The sequence below is a fragment of the Pongo pygmaeus genome, chromosome 20, assembly GCF_028885625.2.
Source record: "Pongo pygmaeus isolate AG05252 chromosome 20, NHGRI_mPonPyg2-v2.0_pri, whole genome shotgun sequence".
Classification (NCBI taxonomy): Eukaryota; Metazoa; Chordata; class Mammalia; order Primates; family Hominidae; genus Pongo; species Pongo pygmaeus.
The window spans coordinates 14420815-14445818 of record NC_072393.2 but is presented as its reverse complement, the minus strand read 5'-3'; the positions used below and the strand labels follow the sequence as shown (position 1 = coordinate 14445818).

General features: G+C 53.8%; 1 protein-coding gene across 8 annotated transcripts in view; it reads left to right on the top strand.

Moving 5' to 3' along the window:
* Nucleotides 1–25004, top strand: part of ADGRL1 (adhesion G protein-coupled receptor L1) — a 58967-nt gene that overhangs the window by 5222 nt on the left and 28741 nt on the right. For 6 of the 8 annotated variants that reach the window (XM_063658718.1, XM_063658715.1, XM_054461734.2 and 3 more), the window contains exons 2-3: nucleotides 17864–18028; nucleotides 22013–22226. In XM_063658718.1, coding sequence (XP_063514788.1) covers nucleotides 17959–18028; nucleotides 22013–22226 — 284 coding nt within the window. In that variant the 5' untranslated portion in view covers nucleotides 17864–17958. Of the gene's footprint in view, nucleotides 1–11401; nucleotides 11554–17863; nucleotides 18029–22012; nucleotides 22227–25004 lie in introns of all 8 variants that reach the window. The other 2 variants (XM_063658716.1, XM_063658713.1) reach the window with 1 other exon arrangement.

The following is a 25004-nucleotide window of genomic DNA, read 5'->3' as shown; positions in this document are numbered from 1 at the left end:
CTGCATCATTCTCTGTGGGAGGCTGTCCTCTGTACTATAGGATGCTCAGAGGCCACCCTAGCCTCTTCGCGATGGATGTCAGTGACACCTCCAGCCCCACAGTTGTAATACCTCGGAAAGTCTCCAGACATTGCTAAACATACTGGGATCAGGGGCAGAATTGTCCTGGGTTGGCAGCAATGCCTGTAGAGTAGAGGTTGCCAGTGGGGCAAGGTGGCTCACGCCTGTAATCCCAGCACTTTGGGAGGCTGAGGCAGGAGGATCACTTGAGTCCAGGAGTTCAAGACCAGCCTGGGCGACAAAGCAAGACCCCCTTCTTTACAGAATAAAAAATTAAAAAATTAGTTGGGCATGGTGCTGTACGCCTGTCATCCCAGCTACTCGGGAGGCTGAGGCAGGAGGATCACTTGAGCTGGGAGGTCGAGGCTGCAATGAGCTGTGATCGCGCCACTGCATTCCGGCCTAGGCAACAGAGCAAGACCCTGTCTCAAAAAAATATATCCGTAAATAAAATAGAGTAGAGGTTGGCTGACTTTTCTGTAGAAAGCCCGATGGTAAGTCCTGCAAACTTTGCAGGCCGCAGACGGGTTCTGTGGCCTGTTCTCTTTTCTCTTCTTCTCTTCAGTCCTTTAAAAATGTAAACACCATTCTTAGCTCACCAGCTGTACAAAGGCAGGCGGCGGGCCTGACCATGGTTGGCCGACCCTGCCCCAGAATGCCCCCTAGTGGCTTCTGGGAGTGAAGGCTGGGCAGAGGGGCGGCCCCATTTGGGGAGCAGTTGTGTGCTTAAAGTGCAAGGCGAGTCCCGCACAGTCTGTTCCCAGCACCTCCCTGCTCTCACCTCCTCCCACTCTCCTCACCAGCTCACAACGCGCTTCCTCGATGCAGCTGCCATCGTTATTCAAACATACAGGCACAGCCCAGCCCCAGGGCCTTTGCACGGGCTGTGACCCTGCCTAGGATGCTCTTCTAACTCTCCTGAACTGAACACCTGCGTGCTCCTCCCTCAAATTCACGGGGGTTTGGTAAAATGTCATCTTCTCCAGGGGAGATGACCTTTCCTGATCATCCTGTTGAAAATTGCAACAGCCGGGCACAGCGGCTCATGCCTGTAATCCCAGCACTTCGGAAGGCTGAGGTGGGCAGATCACCTGAGGTCAGGAGTTCGAGACCAGCCTGACCAACATGGTGAAACCCTGTCTCTACTAAAAATACAAAAATTAGCTGGGCGTGGTGGTGGGTGCCTGTAGTCCCAGCTAATCAGGAGGCTGAGTCAGGAGAATCACTTGAACCCGGGAGGCAGAGGTTAAGTGAGCCAAGATCATGCCATTGCACTCCAGCCTGGATGACAGAGCAAGACTCTGTCTCAAATAAATAAATAAATAAAATAAAAATTGCAACAGCCGGGCACAGTAGCTCATGCCTGTAATCCCAGCACTTTGGGAGGATGAGGCGGGAGGATGGCTTGAGTTCAAGACCAGCCTGGGAAACATAACGAGGCCCCCATTTCTACAAAAAAATTAAAAATCAGCCGGGCACGGTGGCACACGCCCTGTGGTCCCAGCTACTTGGGAGGCCGAGGCAGGAGGATCCCTTGAGCTCAGAGGCTGTGGTGAGCTATGATCCCGCCACTGCACTCCACCCTGGGCAACAGAGCGAGACCCTGTCTTTAAAAATACGATTAAAAAAAAAAAAACCACTCCCAAACCCACACACACTCATAGCCACTTTTCCTGGCTTTGTCTTCTTTCACAACACTGGTACGCTATAGAATCGACTTTTTTGTACCCAGCCCCTCAGTGTCTGGCACATAGAAGATGCTCCAAAAAAGATGTGTGGAATTGCCGAAAATTATTTCTAACCCCCACAGCCACCCTGGGAGGCTCTCGTTCCCCAGCTCCCCCGTGCAGAGACAGAACTGAGAGGAGTGACGTGGGTGTCCTGTCGTGCGACATGACGGCGCACAGCCTGGATTTGAACCTGCAACTTAAGGGCGCTATGCCTGGGGCTTCTCTCCTGCCCTGCTAGGCACCATGCCCCCGTCTCTTGGTCTCACCCTGCCCCTTAACTGCCAGCATCTGATGGGGCAGGGGGATCCCACATCTGTGCCCTCTGCTCGGGCCCTAGCTTCTAGAACTCTTTTCAGCTCTGCTCTGCTGAGCTCAGAGTGCAAAGCTTGGGGCTGGACAGTGAACACTTTGGAGTGGAAACAGACCACAGGCCACTGTGGTGTGGACCTGCCATGATGGTGAGTGCAGCAGAGGTGCAAGTCAGGGAAGGCTTCCTGGAGGAGGGGGCTTCCCAGCTGCAACCTGGAGGGGGAGGAGGGGTATGGTGGAGGGGAAGGAGCATCTGTGAGAGAGAGGGGCCGCCCTGAGGTCAGACAGAAGGTGGTGGCTCAAAGGGGAGGAAGGAGAGATATTTCACGACTGCACATGGAGAGAGGCTGGAGGCTGCTGGCTGGCCTTGTGACCATGAGTCTGTTTGGTTTGTCCATGGAGCTGCCAGGGCCTGTGGCAGGGGTGGGGGTAGAGGTAGGGGGTTTGAGTCAGGATCCAGATGGCAGGGTGAGCATGTTTAGCATGAGCTCCCTCTAGCTGCCACATGGGAGACAGCCGTAGTTGGCAGGAAGGGAGGCCAGGCGGCAACCAGCAAGGTGGGGGCCAGAAGCAGCCAGCACTTGGTGGAAGCTTCAGGTTTCTGGCTTTGACAGCCCTGTAGACAAAAGGCAAGGGACAGGTGGGGTAGGGAGTACCCTCCACTCCCAGCAACCCTCCCCACACACAGTCTGATCTCCACCTCTGTGGCCAGAGGACACCTGTGAACACGCGATCCAGATCCCATCTCTCCTTTGTTCGGGATTCCCGATGGCTCCCACCTCTCTAGAAAGCCAAAGTCCTCCCTGAGGTCCACAAGGCCCTGCATGGCCTCTGTGACCCCCCTCCCCAGCCGCCCTCACCTCCTTCCACTCTTCCCCTTGCTTGCAGGGCCCCAGCCACATCTCAGCACATTCCTACCCTGGGACCTTTGCACGTGCTGTTCCCTCTGCCCAGAATGCTCTTTCCACAGGTACCTAGATGGCTCACCTCCTCAAGACCTCTGCTGAAATGTAACTTTTTAGGGGAGGCATTTCCTGGCTACCCTGTCTGCAGTTGCACCTACACATATACCCCCTCTCAAGCACACCTTCCTCCATTGCACTTGTGACCAGTTGGGAACTCGGTGAACATCTACTGAATAGATGATCTGCTTTTTGGGTCTATTTCATCTTCATTCATTAAACAAATGAACAAGCATCCACTCCTTGCCCAGGGCTGGGTACGCAACAAGAGCCAGTCCAACCCACAGTGGTACTTTCCCCTCAGAGTCCCTCGATGGTGGGGAAGACAGACATTTAACAGCTGAGCCCAAGTCCAGTTAGGGGAGCAAAACACAGAGGCCCTGTATGCTGTGAGAGCGGATATGAGAGGTACGAATGCTGTCCTCTGGGCAGAGCCCTTTGGAGGGAGAGCAGAATAAGGAACTGTGTGTGTGAGAGAGAGAGATGCTGAGTAGAAGTGATGGGAACGTGGCAGGACAGCAGGGCCTGAGATGCCATGTTAGAGCATCACAGGCAATAGGGAGCCATGGAGGGTTGTAGGCAGGGAGGGGTGTAATTGGATTTCCATTTTGCAAAGATCGTTCTGGCCGGGTAGAGACTGGATGGGACAGGGGTGGCAGATAGATGGGGAGACGAGGGAGAAGGTGTCTGGGGGGGCAGGGAATTTTTTGAACGACCTCTACCCCTCTGCAGTCCAGTGCTGCTTGGTGGCCAGGGTGACCTTTATTTTATTTTATTTTATTTAGAGACGGAGTCTTGTTTTGTCACCCAGGCCGGAGTGCAGTGGCATGATCATAGCTCACTGCAGCCTTGACTTTTTGGGCTTGAATGACCCTGCTGCCTCAGCCTCCCGAATAGCCAGGACCACAGGTGTGTGCCACCATGCCCGGCTAATTTTTAAATTTTTGTAGAGACAGGATCTCACTGTGTTGCCCAGGCTGGTCTCAAACTCCTGGCCACAAGCAATTCTGCATTGGTCTCCCAAAGTGCTAGGATTACAGGCATGAGCCACTGTGCCCAGCTCCAGGGTGACCTTTAAAAGGTTCTTCATTGAACAATTATATTTCAGCTTCCTGCTTGTGCCAGGCACTGTGCTGAGTGTAGTATGCAAACCCCACCCTGCAGAGCCAGCATCTAGTAGCAGAGAGTTCATAAGCAAATAAAATGCATGGCATGCTGGTGATAGCTATGGAGAAATCAAGCCAGGACAAGGTGTAGGATTGCGGGGGCCAGCAGGACCTTGCCGAGCTAGTGATGTTTGAGGAAAGACCAAAAGGAAGATGCAGGAGGAGCTGTGAGGGGATCTGGGGAAGAGAGAAACAGCCCGTGAAGAGGCCCTGAGGCAGAACAGTGCCCAGTGTTTCACATTGTACAGGGCCTGTTTGTTTTTTTGTTTCTGAGATAGGGTCTTGCTCTGTTGCCCAGGCTAGAGTGCAGTGGCATAATCTCAGCTCACTGCAGCCTCCACCACCCGGGCTCAAGAGATCCTCCCACCTAAGCCTCCCGAGGAGCCGGGACCACAGGCGTGTGCCACCATGCCTGGCTAACTTTTTGTATTTTTGGTAGAGACAGGGTTTCACTATGTTGCCCAGGCAGGTCTGGAACTTCTGAGCCCAAGCAATCAGCCCGCTTCAGCCTCCCGACGTGCTGGGATTACAGGTGTGCGCCGCCACATCCGGCCCAGTGCAGAGCCTTTGTATGATAACAGACTTTGGCTTTTGGTCGAGGGAGGTGGGAGCCACGGAGGGTTCTGAGCAGAGGAGGGAAGTGGCTGACTTAGATGCTCACAAGCGCCCTCTGGTGGCCATGGGGGAAACATACTGTCGACAGTTTCATTTTGCAAAGATTGTTCTCACCTCGGGGTAGAGATTGGATGGGACAGGGGTGGCAGATAGATGGGGAGACGAGGTGTAGACAGTGAGGTGGGGAAGTGGGGTCCAGCCAGGAGATGATGGGGCTGGACCAGAGAAGCTGAGGAGTGGCGAGAGGTGAGCGGACTCTGAAGGAGTAGCCACAGGACCTGACGGGGCTGGATGTGATGTGAGGGGAGAGGGATCCAGGATGACTGTCCGGTTCCTGAGCACCTGGAGGGACTGGGCTGCCATCCGCTGAGCTGGAGGATGGGGCAGAGACTGGAGATGCTGCGAGAACCCTGCCTTGCCCGAGGACCATGTACCTGGGCCCTCTCTGGGCACGTGCTCTGTCTCTGCGAGGTAGGTCTGTTAGTCCCTGAGCAGCAATGGGGAAATAGGTTCAGAGAGGCCAAGTGCTTGCTCTGAAGCTACACGGCAGATTGAAATTCAGGAGCTTCGACTCTCAGCTGGTCCTTCATAGTCACCCCGGGGGCCTGCAGCTTCCTTATGGACCTGCCGGATGCCTGAGGGCTTCCTGGAGGAGGCGGGCTCATGGGCGGCTGGGTTTGGGGAGTGGGCGGGAGGCAGGAGATGCAGCCAGAGGGCTGTGTGTGGAGGGGCCGGCTGCTGCCAGGAAGGGAAGAGACCATGAGGGGGTCCCAGATCCCAGATCCCCACCTTGGTTCCCCACCCCCCCCACCCAAGGCAGTCAGACTCCCACCCACTCGAGTGCGCAGAGAGTTGCCATGGCAACTGCAGGCTAGGGCAGGCTAGAGGCGCCCCCTCTCCCCCGGCAGCCGCTTCTTCTCCTGTCACTCTCCCCATCCCCATCCCAGGGCACCTGAGGACAGAGTCTGGGCCTCAGTGGCCCACCGTGCCGCACCGACCCTTGACTTGAGACAGACGTAGGGCTTAGATGCGAACATACAGGCAGGTGTGCAGCCCCGTTTCCCATGGGTGAAATAGGGTCGCCTATGGCGACCTATGGTGCAATGGATTCCTGGGTACACCTGTAATCCCAGCACTTTGGGAGGCTGAGGCGGGAGGATCGCTTGAGCCCAGGAATTCAAGACCAGCCTGGGCAACATGGTGAAACCTCATCTCTACAAAAAACACAAAAATTAGCTGGGCGTGGTTTTGTGTGCCTGTAGTCCCAGCTACTCTGGAGGCTGAGCTGGGAGGATCACTTGAGCCTGGGAGGATGAGGCTGCAGTGAGCTGAGAGTGCACCATTGCACTCCAGCCTGGGCAACAGAGCAAGACCCTGTTGTCTCAAAGGAAAAAAAAAAAAGAGAGAGAGAGAAGAAAGAAGGAAAGAAAAAAGAAAGACAAATAAGGTGACCGGAGACTACTGAGGTGCAAGGTGGGGACAGACACAAGTGTGGGCTCACCTGGCCTCCCAGGTGTAGAACGTCCAGGCGTGACCAGCTCTGAGATTGCATAGTCACTCAAATACAGTATGGGCCCGGGGGTGGGGGCTCTTCTGGCCCCCCAGGATCCCCCCACAGCTCACCAAGCCCAACCTGGGGAGCCAGCCCTCCCTGGGTTCCAGCCCCCTTACCAGTTGAGTGTCCCTGGGTATATCTCTTCAATGACAGGACCTCATTTTCCTTCTCTGTAAAATGTGGGTACAAGCATCTCTCCTTCCTAAATGGTTATTAGGATTACACGAGCTACACGTGGAAGCTGCTCGGGCTGGGACGTGGAGGTGTCCGCCACTGTCCCAGGCATCTCAGGTGGTTCCTTGCTGGAGAGCCCAGCTAGATGCCCACCCTGTCGTTTGCTGTTTCCTGTAAATGGTTTCTTTAAAGTTCTGCGGCTCAGGCCCTTGCCCCCATCTCTGCCTCCCTCCTCACTCTCTGTGTGTCCTGACTCCCTATATGAATTTCCTAGGCTCCCACAACAAATTACCACAGACGGGACAGCTTTAGCAACAGAGACTTTATTGGTTTTTTTGTTTAGGTTTCAGAGATGGGGTCTTGCTCTATTGCCCAGGCTGAAGTGTAGTGGTGCGATTGCAGGTCACTGCAGCCTCAACCTCCCGGGCTCAGGTGATCCTCCCACTTCAGCCTCCCGAGCAGCTGGGACTACGGGTGCATCCCATCATGCCCAGCTACTTTTTTAATATTTGTTTATAGAGCTGGGGTCTCACTGTGTTGCCCGGGCTGGTCTCAAACTCTTGGGCTCAAGCAGTTCTCCCGCCTTGGCCTCCCAAAGTGCTGGGATTACAGGCGTGAGCCACTGCAGCCAACAACAGAATTGTGTCGCCTCCCAGCTCTGGAGGTTGGAAGATCAAGGTGTCGTCAGGGTTGGTTCCTTTGGGGAGCCTTCAGGGAGAATCCGTTGCAGGCCTGTCTCCTGGCTTCTTTTGGTCATTAACTGGCAATCTTTCCTGGCTTCTAGAAGCATCACTCTGATCTCTGCCTTCATGGTCACATGGTCTTCTGTGCATGTTTGTGTCCGGGTTTCTCCTTTGTCTAAGGGCGTCAGTTGTTGGATTAGGACCCACACTAATGACCTCATTTTAACTTGATTATCTCTGTAAGGACTCCAGATGTTCCCAACACAGTCACATTTGAGTTATCAGGAGTTGGGACTTCAACATATCTTTTGTATTTTTGACATGGGGACCCACTCTCTCGCCCAGGCTAGAGTGCAATGGTGCCATCAGAGCTCACTGCAGCCTCAACCTCAGCCTTCCCAGTAGCTGGGACTATAGGCACGTGCCACCGTGCTCGGCTAATTTTTGTGTTTTTTGTGGAGATGGGGTCTCACTATGTTGCTCAGGCTGGTCTCAAACTCCAAGGCTCAAGTGATCCTCCCGCCTTGGCCTCCCAAAGTACTGGGGTTGTAGGTGTGAGCCACTGTGCACTGTGCCCAGCCTGACATTTTTTTTTTTTTTTTTTTTTTTGGCGGTAGGGGCGGGGGGGCCGTAATTCAATCCGTAACACCTCCCCCTCCAGAGGCCTCAGGGATGGTCAGGCCTGGGTCTCCCAGGGGACACCCACCACTTGCCAAGCTGAGGCTGGTCCCTGGGGGTGTCTGGAGCTTCCTAGGGGAGCCACTCTGGGGAGAGGGCGTCATGCTCCTGGGGAACTCCGTCTGTACCCCTAAGGCAATGGCACCCTGCCTGTGGGGGTCAGGCGTGGCTCCCCAGGTCACAGGGCAGACGCCCCATCTCCAGCTATCCTCACTGCCGTCCTTAGTCACTCCCCTGTCTTCAGTAAGTTTTTGCTTGGGGACCCACTGTGTGTTCAGGGAACCAGGAGACAGGAGTCAGGGAAACCAAGTTCCAGCCTCAGGAGTTTCCATTCTCCTGGGAGTAGAAAGAAAATCTAGAAGGCTGGGCGCGGTGGCTCAAGCCTGTAATCTCAGCACTTTGGGAGGCCAAAGCGGGTGGATCACCTGAGGTTGGGAGTTCGAGAGCAGCCTGACCAATATGGCGAAACCCCGTCTCTACTAAAAATACAAAAATTAGCCAGCTGTGGTGACCTGTAACTGTAATCTCAGCTACTCAGGAGGCTGAGGCAGGAGAATCACTCCAGGTTCTTGAATCACTTGAGGCGGAGGTTGCAGTGAGCCAAGATCACGCTAATGCATTCCAGCCTGGGCGACAGAGCAAGACTCTGTCTCAAAACAAAACAAAAAAAAGGCCGGGAGCAGTGGCTCACGCCTGTAATCCCAACACTTTGGGAGACCAAGGTGGGCGGATCACCTGAGGTTGGGAGTTAAAGACCAGCCTGACCAACATGGCAAAACGTCGTCTCTACTAACAATACAAAAATTAGGCAGGCGTGGTGGCGTGTGACTGTAGTCCTAGCTACTCAGGAGGCTGAGGCAGGAGAATTGCTTGAACCTGGGAGGTGGAGGTTGCAGTGAGCCGAGATTGCGCCACTGCACTCCAGCCTGAGCGACAGAGTGAGACTCCATCTCAAAAAATAAAGAAATAAAATAAAATAAAGGAACTCTAGGAGTGGTCAAGTAAAAGTATGGAGCAGGGATGGGATGGATGAGGTTATGGACTCAATTGTATCTTCCCACCTCCCTCCCAAATGCAGAGGTTGAAGCCCTGACTCCCAGCGTGAGTGTATTTGGAGGTAGGCCCTTGAGGGAGGTAATTAAGGTTAAATGAGATCTTAAGGGTGGGGCCTCCTACTCTGAGAGGATTAGTATCCCAATAAGAAGAGAGAGGCCGGGGCTTGTGGCTCATGCCTGTAATCCCAGCATTTTGGGAGGCCAAGGCAGGAGGATCGCTTGAGGCCAGGAACTCAAGACCAGCCTGGGCAACATAGCGAGACCCCATCTCTACAAAAAAAAATCAAAAAAGTAGCTGGGCACAGGAGCACGCACCTGTAGCCCCAGCTACTCAGAAGGCTGAGGCGGGAGGATCGCATGAGCCTGGGAGGTTGAGACTGCAATGAGCCGGGATTGTGCCACTGCACTCCAGCCTGAGCAAGAGAGCCAGACCTTGTCTCAGAAAAATAAAAAGAGAGAGAGAGAGAGAGAGACAGCAGGGATCTGTCTCCCTTTATGCGTGTCTAGAGAAGAGGCCCTGTGAGGATATAGTGAGAAGGCGGAAGAGAATTTCCACAGAAACTGAATTCGCTGGCACCTTGATCTTGGCCTTCTGGCCTCCAGAACTAGGAGGAAGTAAATTTCTGCTGTGTAAGCCGCGCAGTCTATGGTACTTTGTTATGGCAGCCCGAGCTAATGGAGAAGGTGACAATGGGGACAAGGGATGCTTCACCCTGTCTGTGTGCCAGGAGCATCCCGAGTGTCTCGTGTGTGTGAATTTGTCCTGTTGCACAGCTGCCCTCTGAGGTATCCCCGTTTTACGAAGAAGAAAACAGAGACACAAGAGGTCACAGCATGGTGAGGGATGCACAGGCAGGCGGTGACTGCAGGGCACTGTGATACAGGGTGGTGGAGGCCCATGTCTGCGTCTCTGGGGAGGACACCTCTGAGTCTGAGGGACACAGATGGGGACAGGCTGTGGCTGCAGGGTGGGAACCCGCATGGCTGGAGGGAGACAAGGTGGGAGTCAGAGGTGTTGGAGGGGTTAAAGCAGAAGACCCACCACTCAACATTGTCTTTTGTTTTTGTTTTTGTTTTGAGATGGAGTCTTGCTCTGTCGGCCAGGCTAGAGTCAGTGGCGTGATCTTGGCTCACCGTAACCTCTGCCTCCCAGGTTCAAGCAATTCTCCTACCTCAGCCTCCCGAGTAGTTGAGATTACAGGTCCCCGCCATCACACCTGGCTAATTTTTATATTTTTAATGGAGATGGGGTTTCACCATGTTGGCCAAGCTGGTCTTGAACTCCTGACCTCAGGTGATCTGCCCTCCTCGGCCTCCCAAAGTGCTGGGATTACAGGCGTGAGCCACTGTGCCCGGCCAAGATTGTCTTTTAAAACACCCGTCTGGAATGGATGAACCTGGAGGACATTATGCTAAGTGAAATAAGCCAGACACAGAAAGACAAATAGTGCGTGACCTCACTTATCTGTGGAATCTAAAAAAGAATTGAACTCATAGAAGCAGAGTAGAGCAGTGGTTATGGGGGGTGAGGGAACAGGGGAAGGCGGGGGATGTAGGTCAAAGGGTACAAGCTTTCAGCTTTCAGATAAACACGTTTTAAAGAGGCAGAATGGCTTGTGCCTGTAATCCCAGCACTTTGGGAGGCTAAAGCGGGAGCACCGCTTGATGCCAGAAGTGCAAGGCCAGCCTGAACAACATAGCAAGACCCTGTCTCCACAACACACCTGTAATCCCAGCTACACGGAAGGGTGAGGTGGGAGGATCTCTTGAGCCCAGGAGTTTGAGGCTGCAGTGAGCTATGATGGTGCCACTGCACTCCAGCCTGGGCAACACAGCAAGACCTCATCTCTAAAAAAAAAAAAAGTTCCAGAGACCTAAGGTACAGCATGGTGACTATAATTAATAATAGCAGGCCAGGTGTGGTGGCTCATACCTATAATCGCAGCACTTTGGGAGGCCGAGGCAGGCAGATTGCTTGAGCTCAAGAGTTTGAGACCAACCTGGGTAACATGAGACCCCATCTCTACTAAAAATACAAAAATTAACCAGGCACGGTGGTGCCCACCTGTAGCCCCAGCCACTTGGGAGGCTGAGGCACGAGAATTGCTTGAACTGGGAGGGAGAAGTTGCAGTGAGCCAAGATTGCGCCACTGCACTCCAGCCTGGGTGACAGAGTGAGACTCCGTCTCAAAATAATAATAATTATTATTATTATAGCATACTGTTTTCTTGAAACTTGCTAAGGAATTAGACTCAAGTGTTCTCGCCACACACACCAGAAAGGTATCTAGGTGAGGTGCTGGATATGTTGTTAGTTAGCTTGGTTGTAGTAATCATTTCACAACACATAATGGATATCAAAATATCATGTAACCTTAAATATATGTAATTTCTGTTTGTCAATGATGCCTCAGTAAAGCTAGGGAGAAAATAAAAAGGACCCGTCTGTGCAACGGCCCACATGTCCATTACCGATGACTGGATAAAGAAAACATGGTCCACCCATGCAGTGGAATACTACGCAGCCATAAAACGGAATGAAGCTCGGATCCAGGCTGTAACGTAGGTGAGCCTTGGAAACATGGCGCTGAGTGAGAGAAGCTGGACACAAAATAAGGCCAGGAATGGTGGCTCACACCCATAATCCCAGCACTTTACGAGGCCAAGATGGGCAGATCACTTGAGTCCAGGAGTTTGAGGCCAGCCTGGGCAACATGACGAAATCCTGCCTCTACAAAAAATGCAAAAATTAGCCAGGAGTTAATTTAGAGGGGTCATGTGACTATAGTCCCAGCTACTCAGGAGGCTGAGACGAGAGGATCGCTTGAGCCTGGGAGGTGGAGGTTACAGTGAGCCGAGATTGGGCCACTGCACTCCAGCCTGGGCAACAGAGTGAGACCCCCATCTAACTGGGAAAAAAAAAAAGGCCACATAGCCTGTGATTCCATTTGTATGAAATGTCTAGAATAGGTAAATCCACGGAGACAAAGTAGATTATGAGTTACCAGGGCTGGGCGACGAGGGCAGTGGGCGTTACTGTTTAGTGGGTACAGAGTTTCTATTTGGGGTGATAAGTTTTGGAGGCTGGGCACGGTGGCTTATGCCTGTAATCCTAACACATTGGGAGGCCGAGGCGGGTGGGTCACTTGAGGTCAGGAGTTCCAGACTAGCCTGGCCAACATGGTGAAACCCCGTGTCTACTCGTGGTGGTGGGCGCCTATAATCCCAGCTACTCAGGAGGCTGAGGCAGGAGAATCGCTTGAACCTGGGAGGTGGAAGTTGCTGTGAGCCAAGATTGCACTACTGCACTCCAGCCCTGGTGACAAAGTGAGACTCCGTCTCAAAAAAAAAAAAAAAAAAACAGGAGGTGGTGCCTCTGGCTGCCAGGAGAGCCTGGACGTCGGAGGCAAAGGGGCCAGAGGCACTTGGGGAGTGGCCAGGGCCCAGGACTAGAGGGGCAGATGCTGAAGACAGATGTGTGGACCAACACTGGGGTGTTCTGGAAGTATACACAGCCCAAAGACTTACTCTTGAACTGGATTTAGGGGTGAGAGAAAGAGGAGTCAAGGGTTTCAGCTCCTGGGGTTCTGGCTGGAGGGCCTGGGAGGATGGTGGCACCGTGCACTGATGTAGGGGCTTGTTTTGGTCTGGTTGGGCTGAAGATGCCTTGGAGTTCCCAGTGGAAGTATACATGGCTCGGGGGTCTCCACTCTGGAGTCTCAGCATTCTAGGGTGCAGCCTGGGAGGAAGAGAGGGACTGCCTCTTCCATGGGTGTCTTTGTGCCCTGACTGGCGCCAGGCTGTGCACAGCATCCTCTGATGGGGCCTGTGTTGGCCCAGCGTGTACATGCACTGCTCTCCTTACCAGAACCCTGCAGAATAGCAGCGCAGAGGGAACCAGGGCCAGGGAGGTGAGGAGACCAGCTCAGGGTCACACAGGGCACGTATAAGGCAAAATTGGGATCTAGACCCATGTGGATTCGCTGCCCACACAACTTGGCATTGGGTGGCTTCCCTGCCATTTTTTTTTTTTTTTTTAATTAAGAGAGGGTCTTGCTCTGTTGTCCAGACTGGAGTGCAGTGGCAGGATCATAGCTTACTGCAGCCTTGCAAACTCTTGGGCTCAAGTGATCCTCTTGCCTCAGCCTCCCAAGTAGCTGGGCGCTGCCACGCCAAATCAAAAAACAAAAAATTTGGCCGGGCGCTGTGGCTCACGCGTGTAATCCCAGCACTTTGAGGGGCCAAGGCAGGCTGATCACAAGGTCAAGAGATCGAGACCGTCCTGGCCAACACGGTGAAACCCCGTCTCTACTAAAATTACAAAAAAATAGCTGGGCGTGGTGGCGCATGCCTGTAGTCCCAGCTACTCAGGAGGCTGAGGCAGGATGATCGCTTGAACCCAGAAGGCGGAGGTTGCAGTGAGCCGAGATTGCGCCATTGCACTCTAGCCTGGTGACAGAGTGAGACTCCATCTCAAAAAAAAAAAAAAATTTCTAGAGACATGTTGCCCAGGCTGGCGTGCAGTGGCACGATCATAGCTCACTGCAGCCTTGAACTCCTGGGCTCAAGTGATCCACCCACTTTAGCCTCCCAAAGCACTGGGATCACAGGCATGAGTCACCGTACCAAGCCAGCCATTTTTACTTCCCCTAACCAGTTCCTCTGCTAGGATGCCTGTTGCAGTATGAAAGAAAGCGCTTGGAGACCCTGGGAGGGGAGTACTCCTCAGCTTGGGGACACTACCTTCCCTGAACCTTTCTGTGGCTGGGCAGTTGGGGGAGAAATGAGGAAGTTGAAATAAGGAAGCCACTCCCCATCCCCAAGGTAACATGCTGGAAAATGATCTGAAAGTGACACCGGCCATGTCTAGTCACAGATGTGGGGGGAGATGCGGATGGGGGCTGGTGGCGGCTGGGGGGGTAACACGCTGTAAAATGATCTGAAAGTGACACCGGCCGTGTCTAGTCAGGGATGTGGGGGGAGATGCGGATGGGGGCTGGAGGTGGCTGGGGGGGGATTTACTGAAGAAGCTGGGGCAGTGGAGAGGGAGTTGGTATCAGGAGTAGTCATGAGAGGGGAAGCGCGCAGAGAGCTACAGGGCTGGAGAGGGGGTGTTCAGGGCTGTCTAGCAGATATTATCTTCCCATTTCCCATGTGAGGAGACTGAGGTCTGGACCAGGTGTCCTGCCCTGTGGGGATCTTTATTTATTGAGGGCCTGTGCCGATTTGTTTTATTTTATTTATTTACTTTTGAGACAGTCTGGCTCTGTTACCCAGGCTGGAGTGCAATGGCACAATCTTGGCTCACTGCAACCTCTACCTCTCGGGTTCAACCAATTCTCGTGCCTCAGCCTCCCGAGTAGCTGGGATTATAGGCACCCACCACCACGCCCGGCTAATTTTTTGGTATTTTTAATAGAGACGGGGTTTCACCATGTTGGCCAGGCTGGTCTCGAACTCCCAACCTCTGGTGATCCACCCACCTCGGCTTCCCAAAGTGCTGGGATTACAGGCGTGAGCCACCGTGCCCAGCCATGTGCTGATTTATAAGGGCCTCTCTCAAGAAGCTTGTGTTGATACAAAGGTAGTTTCAGGTGCTCACTTGAGAGCTGTGAATTAAAAACAGGGAAAAGGAGGGCGGGTGAGGGCAGCAGGCAAGGACTGCTTTGTTTGCAGGGGGCCAGGGTAGGTCACGGCTGGGGTGACCTTGTGGCTGAGCCCTGAACAATGAGCAGCTGCAGCCGACATGCAGGGATCCTGCTTGGGGGCTGGAACTGGAATGTTGAATGTTTCAGGAACAGGAGGGAGGACAGAATGGGGCTTGGAGAGCTTGGTGGCACCAGTTCACCCACAGCCTCTGGGCTCTAGTGAGGAACTGAGGCCCCAGCAGAGACCAGGGGGTCAGTTAATGTTCGGATCAACGTCATTATGTGGTCCCTTAGCTCTGAGTGAAGGGCGGATTGGGAGGCGGGCAAGGAGGCCAGGACAACATACAGGTGACATAGGATGGTGGCATGGGCCTGGGTGCTGTGCTTGGAGCCAGAAGTGGGCAGGTCGGCGAGATACTTTAGAGGCAGAGCCCACAGGACTTGCTGATGGCTTCTGTGAGGGGGATGACAGGGAAGGTGAGGAATCAAGGCAGAGTCTTAGCTTTAGGATCTGAGATTCATTCAACAAATAATTAATTCATTGCCGCGTGCCAGGCCTATTCTAAAAGTTGAGGATATGAAGACGACCATGGTGATGGGCTCACGCAGTAATCCCAGCACTTTGGGATGTTGAGGCAGGAGGATCTCTTGAGGCCAGAAGTTCATGTTCAGCCTGGGCAACATAGCAAGATCTCATCTTTGCAAAATAAAATAAATTAGCTGGACATGATGGTGCATACCTGTGGTCTCAGCTACTAGGGAGGCCGAGGTGGGAGGATCGCTTGAGCCTGGGAAGTGGAGGCTGCAGTGAGCCATGATTTCACCACTGCACTCCAGCCTGAGTGACAGAGCAAGACCCTATCTCTAAAAAAATAAAAGTAAATAAAAGTTGGGGATATGGCCACCATGAGCAAAACAGTTCAATGATCCCTGCCCCATGAAGAGGACATTCTATACATCAGGTGAATAGTTCCATCTGAGCAGAGGCCTGAAGGAGCCGGCCATGTGGACAGTGGGTTGGCAGAAGCTACAGGTGGAGGAAGCGACAGGTGCAAAGGCCCTGGGGCAGGGCCTGCTGTGGTCCAGGAATAGCAGGAGTGGCTGGCGCAGAAATGGGGTCAGGGAGCTAACTGGGCCAATTACAAGGGTTTTGGTTTTCAGCAGGGAAATAGTAGTGGGGGCTCTGATGAGAGATTCCAGGCTGGACATAAGAGATTTGAAAGTGCTGGCTCAATGATGGTACCGAGAGCCCAGGACAGCCTGAGATGGGACAGGCTGCGATGACAGCTGGATGTGACAGAGCAGGGGTTCCCACGCTGGAGGGCCCGCCTCAGAGAATGTGTGTTTCTGGCCAGCACGGTGGCTCACGCCTGTAATCCCAGCACTTTGGGAGACTGAGGTGGGAGGATCATTTGAGGCCAGGAGTTCAAGACCAGCTTGGGCAACATAGCGAGATCCTGTCTCTATAAGAAATTTAAAAATTAGCCGGGCGTGGTGGCGAGAGCCTGTGGTCCCAGCTACTCGAAAGGCTGAAGTGGGAGCATCACTTGAACCCAGGGTCTGGAGGTTGCAGTGAGCCGTCATTGTGCCACTGTACTCCAGCCTGGGCAACAGAGCAAGACCCTGTCTCTTAAGAAAGAGAGAGAGAGAATGTGCGTTTCTACCAAGTTCCTGGCAAGGCTGATGCCAGTGTGCTGGGACCACACCTGGAGAACCAGGGTGTAGATAAAGCAAAGAGCTGAGGACAGACATTTGAACGTGCAAGTCTGAGAGGATTGGGGAGACTGAGGCGGGGAGAGAGGTGAGAAGGAGCAGCCATAAGGCAGGAAGAAACCAGTTAGAACCGAGCCCTGGACTGGGCACAGTGGCTCACTCCCGTAATCCCAAAGTTTTGGGGGGCCCAGGCAGGAAGATCCATTAAGCCCAGGAGTTTGAGATTAGTCTGGGCAACATAGCAAGACCTCCTCTCTGCAACAAATTTAAAAATTAGCTGGTGGTGCTGGGCGCTGTGGCTCACGCCTGTAATCCCAGCACTTTGGGAGGCCGAGACGGGCGGATCACGAAGTCAGGAGATTGAGACCATCCTGGCTAACACGGTGAAACCCCATCTCGACTAAAAATACAAAAAATTAGCCGGGCATGGTGGCGGGCGCCTGTAGTCCCAGCTACTCGGGAGGCTGAGGCAGGAGAATGGCGTGAACCCAGGAGGCGGAGCTTGCAGTGAGCCGAGTTCACGCCACTGCACTCCAGCCTGGGGGACACAGCAAGACTCCGTCTCAAAAAATAATAAAATAATATAAAATAATAAATAAATAAATGAAATAAAAATTAGCTGGTGGTAATGGTGCAAGCATGGGATCTCACCTACTCGGGAGGCTGAGGTGGGAGGATTCCTTGAGTCTGGGAGGTTGAGGCTGCAGTGAGCTGTGATTATATCATTGCACTCCAGCCTGGGCAACAGAGTGAGACCCGGTTTCTAAAATTTAAAAAAATAATAATAATAATAAAAAAACTGAGCCGCTATGCCTGGGGACAGAGCAGGTGGGGAGGATGGCAGGGGACGGCACACAATTCTCACCCCTCCCCCATCTCCCCGGCCCCCCCAGAGCGGGAGGCAGTGTCCCCCTCCCACCCCGCCTGCCTGTCTCCAGCTTACCCTGAAGGTCCCCCAGAGAGGAAAGAGGGGACTCGGGCATCCCTGGTTCCTGATCTGTGGCGCCAGCTGGATTCTAATTAGCCACCAGAGCTTGAGACAGGAAGCAGGGGGCTGGGGGCGGGGGCTTGGATTCCTGCCCAAGATGGGGAGGCTGCAAGTCGGGCTGCACGCCTGGGTCCCTCACTCGGGAGGACACTCATTACCTCCTTGCTCACGGTGAGGATGCGAGTAGGGGCGATGAGTGGCAGGGTCAGGACAGGGGCATGGGGAAGAGGCTTCCGGAGGGTCCAAGGCCTGCCTGGGATCTCCCCATGAGCTGTCCCAGGAGGTTCCGGCGGGGAAGAGTTGGCAGTCTCTTTGCCCAGAGGTGCCCAAATGGGTGGGTCTGCCTGCTGGGTGTAAGGGTGGGGGGTGTGGTGTGAGCCGCAGACCCTGGAGGGGGCCCTACAGATAGGGCTGGCTCGAGGGACATGCTGGACCTCAGCCTCTCAGAGCCACTCAGCCACCAGCAGGAGGAGAGGGGAGCGGCCTGGAGGCCCTATCCCCACCTCACTCTCCCTGTCCTCCCCCAGGCTGGTGGTCCAGGCCGTGGTGCCTGTCAGGTGATGCGGGGCGAAGCCCCCCGCACAGGCCACTGAGAGCCCCAGACACGCACCCGGCCGCCACCATGGCCCGCCTAGCCGCAGTGCTCTGGAATCTGTGTGTCACCGCCGTCCTGGTCACCTCGGCCACTCAAGGTAGGTGCTGCTGGGGCTGGGGAGGGGCCGCGGCTCCCAAACCCTGCCGGGAGGGCAGATAAAATGTTGAAAACCCTCCTGATCACTCAGTAAAGAATTACAGCCCCCTGCCCCGCCCCAGACCTCAGCTGGAGCAGGCCAGTGGAAGACTCAGTGGTAACACACACCCCAGTGCCACCAAGAGGCCCCTGGACCATCCCCTTACCTCCAACAAGTCGGCTGGGCCAGGTTGGTAGGGGCCATCCCGCTGTGGCCCCTGGGACCAGGACAGGCCTTCTTGGTGAGCCGATGTTCCTCTCTCTCTCTCTCTCTCTCTCTCTCTCTCTCTCTCTCTCTCTGTGATTACATCTTTGAGGCTCTCACTGGGAAGAAGGCTTAATTAAAGCATGCCCGCTGACGTTTATTTAAAAACAACTAATTACCCGGCTCGGCCCTATGCCGGCCCTGGGATCCTGCACACGCCACTATTAGTGCCCCAAGCCTGCCCGCCCACCCTCACCGATTACTCAATTACTGGCCCCGTGGCCGGCCCAAGCCGGGGGCAAGGGTGGGATAAAGTGAGAGGCCAAGAGAAGAGGCCAGTGGGCCCGGCCCCTCACTCTGGGATGTGCCCCCTGCCCACCCTGACATCCCTGTATGAAGGGCATTGGTGGGTGACTCTGCTCCCTCTGGCCCTGCCCTCTGGAAAGTTCCAAAGGTTGAAGGGACACGGTTCAGCTGGGCCCCAGGGCCTTGGCACTGCCCCGCTGGCCAGCAACCTCACTCCTCTGCTGCTACATTCTCTGTCCATCCAGGTCCTGCCCCATAGCCCCAGCTGGGCCGGGAGGGGCTGCCTCCACCCCCAGACCCATCTGAGCCAGGCTTCCACCCCCGGCCCTCCCTCCCAAGCCCGGGAAGGCTAAAATTAGATGAGGAGGCAGATGGTGCTGGAGGAACACATGTGAAATATTCCCCCCGCTGGGACTCAACTCACCCCAAAAAACCCCAAGGGCCTCCCTGCCATACCCCTGGGGTACCCACCCAGATCTCTGGAAAGGCTCGGCTCTGTCACCATCCCGCACGAGTGCCCTCCCGAAACCTCATACAGTAGGTGGTCACTTCCTTCACCTACAAGCGACTGTCCCCACATTGGGGCATCTGGGTCCCTGGCTGAATCCCCGCTGCCCTCCAGCACCCCACAGGGCCTGGCTGGAACCAGCGTCACAGAAGGTGCTGCCCCAGCCAGCATGGACCCTGCCAGGCACCCTCTGTTGTGCAGACAAACCGCCTTAATAATATTCATAATAACAATAATTAGCATTCATATCATCTCACTGCGCTCTGCGCACATTAACACCCTGGAGCCATCACAACAGTCCTGTGAGATGGGAATTGTCCTCTCTGCCCCTCAGGGGAGGGACAGAGGCACAGAGGCGGTCAGTGACTTGGATGAGGCTGCAGTCAGGGAGTGGCCGGGCTGGAATTCCAACCCCAGCCAGCTGTCTGGCTCCTACATTCTAGTTCTCCATCCCCGTGTGGTACAAGATGATGACCGACATGGGGCAACGCAATCTCCCCAGGGAGCTCAGCCTGCTCAGGACATTGTCCCTTCCTTGTCACAGTGAAACCCCGGGAGGTTTACCAGATGATACTGATCAGGCACCCTCCATGTGCAGGGTGCCATGCTCAGTGCTTCCTTCAAGAGCATTTTCTAAGGCACAGGGTCCCTGCAGGATGACTTGGGGCTGTAGGTGCTCATTTCACAGATTGGGAAACTGAGGCTTGGGGAGAGAACAACATTGGCTGTTCAAACTTTTTTTAATGTTTTTATTTTGACACAGAGTTTTGCTCTTGTCGCCCAGGCTGGAGTGCAGTGGTGTGATCTCGGCTCACTGCAACCTCTGCCTCCCGGGTTCAAGCGATTCTCCTGCCTCAGCCTCCTGAGTAGCTGGGATTACAAGCGCTTGCCACCACGCCCAGCTAATTTTTTGTATTTTTAGTAGAGACAGGGTTTCACCATGTTGGCCAGGCTGGTCTCAAACTCCTGACCTCAGGTGATTCGCCCACCTCGACCTCCCAAAGTGCTGGGATTACAGGTGTGAGCCACCGAGCCCGGCCTAGACCATGTGTCTTAAGCAACAGACATTGATTGTCTCACAGTTGCAGAGGCCAGAAGTCTGAGGTCAAGGTATCAGCCAGGGTTGGTTCCTTCTGAGGCCTCTCTCCTTGGCATTTATTTGTTTGTTTGTTTGTTTGTTTGATGGAGTCTCGCTCTGTCGCCCAGGCTGGAGTGCAGTGGTGCAATCTCAGCTCACTGCAAGCTCCACCTCCTGGGTTCAGACCATTCTCCTGCCTCAGCCTCCCAAGTAGCTGGGACTACAGGTGCCTGCCACCATGACCGGCTAATTTTTTGTATTTTTAGTAGAGATGGGGTTTCACCGTGTTAGCCAGGATGGTCTCGATCACCTCACCTCGTGATCTGCCCGCCCTGGCCTCCCAAAGTGCTGGGATTACAGGCGTGAGCCACCATGCCCGACCTATTTTTTTTTTATTTTTTATTTATTTTTGAGATGGAGTGTCACTCTGTCATCCAGGCTGGAGTGCAGTGGCACAATCTGGGCTCGCTGCAACCTCTGCCTCCCCAGCTCAAGTGATTCTCCTGCCTCAGCCTCTCAAGTCGCTGGGATTACAGGCACGTGCCACCACGTCCAGCTGATTTTTGTATTTTTAGTAGAGATGGGGTTTCACCATGTTGGCCAGGCTGGTCTCAAACTCCTGACCTCAGGTGAGCCACCCGCCTCAGCCTCCCAAAGTACTGGGATTACAGGTGTGAGCCACTGCGCCTGGCCTCTCCTTGGCTTATAGATAGATGGCCGCCTGCTCGTGTGTCTTCACACTGTCTTCCCCCTGTACACTTCTGTGCCCAAATTTCTCCTTTTAGCCAGGTGCGAGGACTCAGGCCCATAATCCTAGCACTTTGACGGGCCAAGGCGGGAGGATTGCTTGAGACCAGACTAGCTTGGGCAACATAGAAAAGGGACCCATTTCTATGAAACAATTTAAAAAATTAGCCGGACATGGTGGCGTGAATCTGTAGTCCCAGCTACTTGGGAGGTTGAGGCAGGATCACCTGAGCCCAGGAGGTTGAGATTTGCAGTGAGCCGTGATCGCACCACTGCACTCCAGCTTGGGTGACAGAGGAAGATCCTATCTTAACAACAACCCCCCACCCCCTCTTTTTTTAATTGAGATAGGGTCTCGCTCTGTTGCCCAGGCTAGAGTGCAATGGCACAATCACGGCTCACTGGAGCCTCAACCTCCTGGGCTGAGGTGATCCTCCCACCTCAGCCTCCTCAGTAGCTGGGACTACAGGTGTGTGCCACCACGTCTGGCTAATTTGTGTATTTTTGGTAGAGACAGGGTTTCACTATATTGCCCAGGCTGGTTTCAAACTCCTAGTCTCAAGCAGTTTGCCCACCTCTGTCTCCCGGAATGCTGGGGTTACAGGTGTGTGCCTCTGTGCCTGGCCAAAATTTCCCGTTTTTATAAGGACCACAGTCATATTGGATTGGGGCCTACCCTAATAGCCTCATTTGAATTTACCTCTATGAAGACCTTACCTCCAAATAATGTCACATTTTCAGGTCCTGGGGGTTAGGACTTCAGCATATGAATTTTCAGGGGGACACAGTTCAGTCCATAACAGCATATCTGGTGCAGCCCGAGGGCCCCAGGAAAACAGACACTCTTATCAAGCAGAGCATTCCAAAGGCTCAGACATCACCTCCTGGGAGCTGAGAGTCCGAGCACTCTGGGCCAGGTTAATGTCCTCACTACACAAGTGGGCACACTGAGAGGCCCATTCTACAGCTGAATCAACTGAGGCTGCCTCAGCTGGCTTCTGGGACACAGCCGAGCTAGAAGTGGTGTTTTCTTGGCAGTGGGCAAGGTCTTCCCGTCCTGGCCCAGGCCCAGGAGTGACACCATCCCCAACCCTCCCCGCAGGCCTGAGCCGGGCCGGGCTCCCATTCGGGCTGATGCGCCGGGAGCTGGCGTGTGAAGGCTACCCCATCGAGCTGCGGTGCCCCGGCAGCGACGTCATCATGGTGGAGAACGCCAACTACGGGCGCACGGACGACAAGATTTGCGATGCTGACCCTTTCCAGATGGAGAATGTGCAGTGCTACCTGCCGGATGCCTTCAAGATCATGTCACAGAGGTGAGTGGGCTCTCGTGGCAGTTCCTGGATGAAGTGCCCGCCTTAAAGCACTGCACACCTGCCAGCGCACTCGTTCACCTTACATCTTTTTTTTATGCATTCAACACATGTTTCCTGAGCACTTAATAGGTGCTGGGCCCTATGCAGACGAGAATAAGACCCAGTACATCTCCCCACAGCCAGCCTGTGCCCCCGACAGAGGCCTATACCCATACATACACTGGGAAGTCCCTCCCCCCACCAGCCTCTTGCTTCCAAAACTTCCATTCCAAGATTAGCCAGGGCAGTTTGTTTGTTTGTTTTTGAGACGGAGTCTCACTCTGTCACCAGGCTGGAGCGCAATGGCATCTCAGCTCACTGCAACCTCCACCTCCTGGGTTTAGGCGATTCTTCTGCCTCAGCCTCCCAAGCAGCTGGGGATTATAGGCGCATGCCACCACGCCTGACTAATTTTTTTGTATTTTTGGTAGACACAGGGTTTTGTAATTGCCCAGGCAGGTCTCAAACTCCTGACCTCAGGTGATCCGCCCACCTCGACCTCCCAAAGTGCTGGCATTACAGGCATGAGATGAGCCACCACGCCCAGCCTTAGCCAGGGCAGTTTAGAGCTTGTAAAATATAAAGAACAGCAAGACAGAGTAAAGGTGTCATGGGAGGACTTTTCCCTTTATCCCAGACTCTTTTTTTTTTTTTTTGAAGATAGGGTCTCACTGTCGTCCAGGCTGGAGCACAGTGGCACAATCACAGCTCACTGCAGCTCTGACCTCTCAGGCTCAAGCAATCCCCCTGCCTCAGCCTCCTGAGTAGCTGGGACTACAGGCGCGTGCCACCATGCCTGGCTAATTTTATTTTATTTCTTATAGAGGCAGGGTCTTGCTATGTTGCCCAGGCTGGTCTTAAACTCCTGGCCTCAAGCAATCCTCCTGCCTCGGCCTCTCAAAGTGCCGGGATGACAAGCATGAGCCACCGCACCCACCCATCCAGATTTGAGAGCTCATCAGGCTACTCCAAGGAGGAGACACCTGAGCACAGATGATGGAAGCACAGGCCTGTGTGAGTGATTGTGTATGGGGTGAGTGCTTGAGCTTGCAAGACTGTAACTTGGAGTGTGTCTGTGTGATTGCATGCATCTATGAGTATGACGGTGTATTTGTTTTGTTTTGTTTATTTTATTTAGTTATTTAATTTTTGAGACAGAGTCTCACTCTGTCACCCAGGCTGGAGTGCAGTGGTGCGATCTCGGCTCACTGCCACCTCCGCTTCCCAGGTTCAAGCGATTCTCCTGCCTCAGCCTCCCGAGTAGCTAGGACTACAGGTGCGCACCACCACGCCAAGCTAATTTTTTTGTATTTTTAATAGAGACGGGGTTTCACCATGTTGGCCAGGATGGTCTCGATCTCTTGACCTCATGATCCGCCTGCTTGGCCTCCCAAAGTGCTGGGACTACAGGTGTGAGCCACTGCGCCCGGCCTATTTTGTTTATTTTTGAGACAGAATCTTGCTCTGTCGCCCAGGCCGCAGTGCAGTGGTGTGATCTCAGCTCACTGCAACCTCCACCTCCAGGGTTCAAACAATTCTCCCGCCTCAGCCTCCTGAGTAGCTGGGATTACAGGCACACACCATCATGCCCGGCTTATAGAGACAGGGTTTCACCATGTTGGCCGGGTTGGTCTTGAACTCCTGACCTCAGGTGATTCACCTGCCTGCCTTGGCCCCCTTAAGTGTTGGGATTACAGGTGTGAGCCACTGCGCCCGGCCTGTGTATTTGAGTGTGAGTATGTGTGCATTTTTGAGTGTGTGACTAAACGTGTGTGATTGTGACTAAGTGTGTCAGTGTGTCTTAAGTGTATATGAACAGGTGTAGGTGTGTGCAGATGTGTGTGACTAAACATGTCTTTGAGTGTGTCTGTCTTTATGAGTGACTGTGTATTGGAGTGTGTAACTGGGTGGGTGGATGTGTGTGTGTGTGAATGGGTGTTTGTGAGTGAATATGTGGTTATATGTCTGTGAGTGTGGGTGTGTTTAAGTGTATGTGAGTGGGTGTGGGTGTGAGCATGTGTGTGAGCATATCTCTTTGAGCATGTGTGTTAGAGTGTGTGGCTGACTGAGGTGTGTGGTTTCTTATCTGTGAGTGGTGGGGTGGATGGGTGAGCGTGTGGGGGGGTGGGTGGGTGTGGCTATGTCTTTGTGTGTTTAAGTGTGTCTGTGGGCAGATGTGTGTATGTGGATGAGGATTTGTGTGTGGTTGACTGAGAGTATTTGTATTTCTTTGAGTTGTTTGTGACTGTGTGTGAGTGTGGAGGGGTTGCCCCAGGCTGAGGCACCATGTGTGCAAATATGCACAAGCCTCTCTCACACCCACAGTCAGTCCACGTAGAGCTGATCAGCTTTTCCTTCAAATTACACCCAGGCTGGATGCGGTGGCTCACGCCTGTAATCATAGCACTTTGGGAGGCTGAGGCGGGGGGATTGCTTTAGGTCAGGACTTCGAGACCAGCCTGGGCAATATAGCAAGACCCTGTCTCTACTAGAAACTAAAAACTAAATTAGCCAGTCATGGTGGTGTGTGCCTGTGGTCCCAGCTACTCAGATGACTGATGCAGGAGGATCACTTGGGCCCAGGAGTTTGAGGCTTCAATGAGCTATGATCCCACCACTGCACTCCAGCCTGGGTGACTGAGCAAGACCCTGTCTCTAAAAAACAAAAAAAAAAACAGACCAGGTGCGGTGTTTCACGCCTGTAATCCCAGCACTTTGGGAGGCCATGGCGGGTGGATC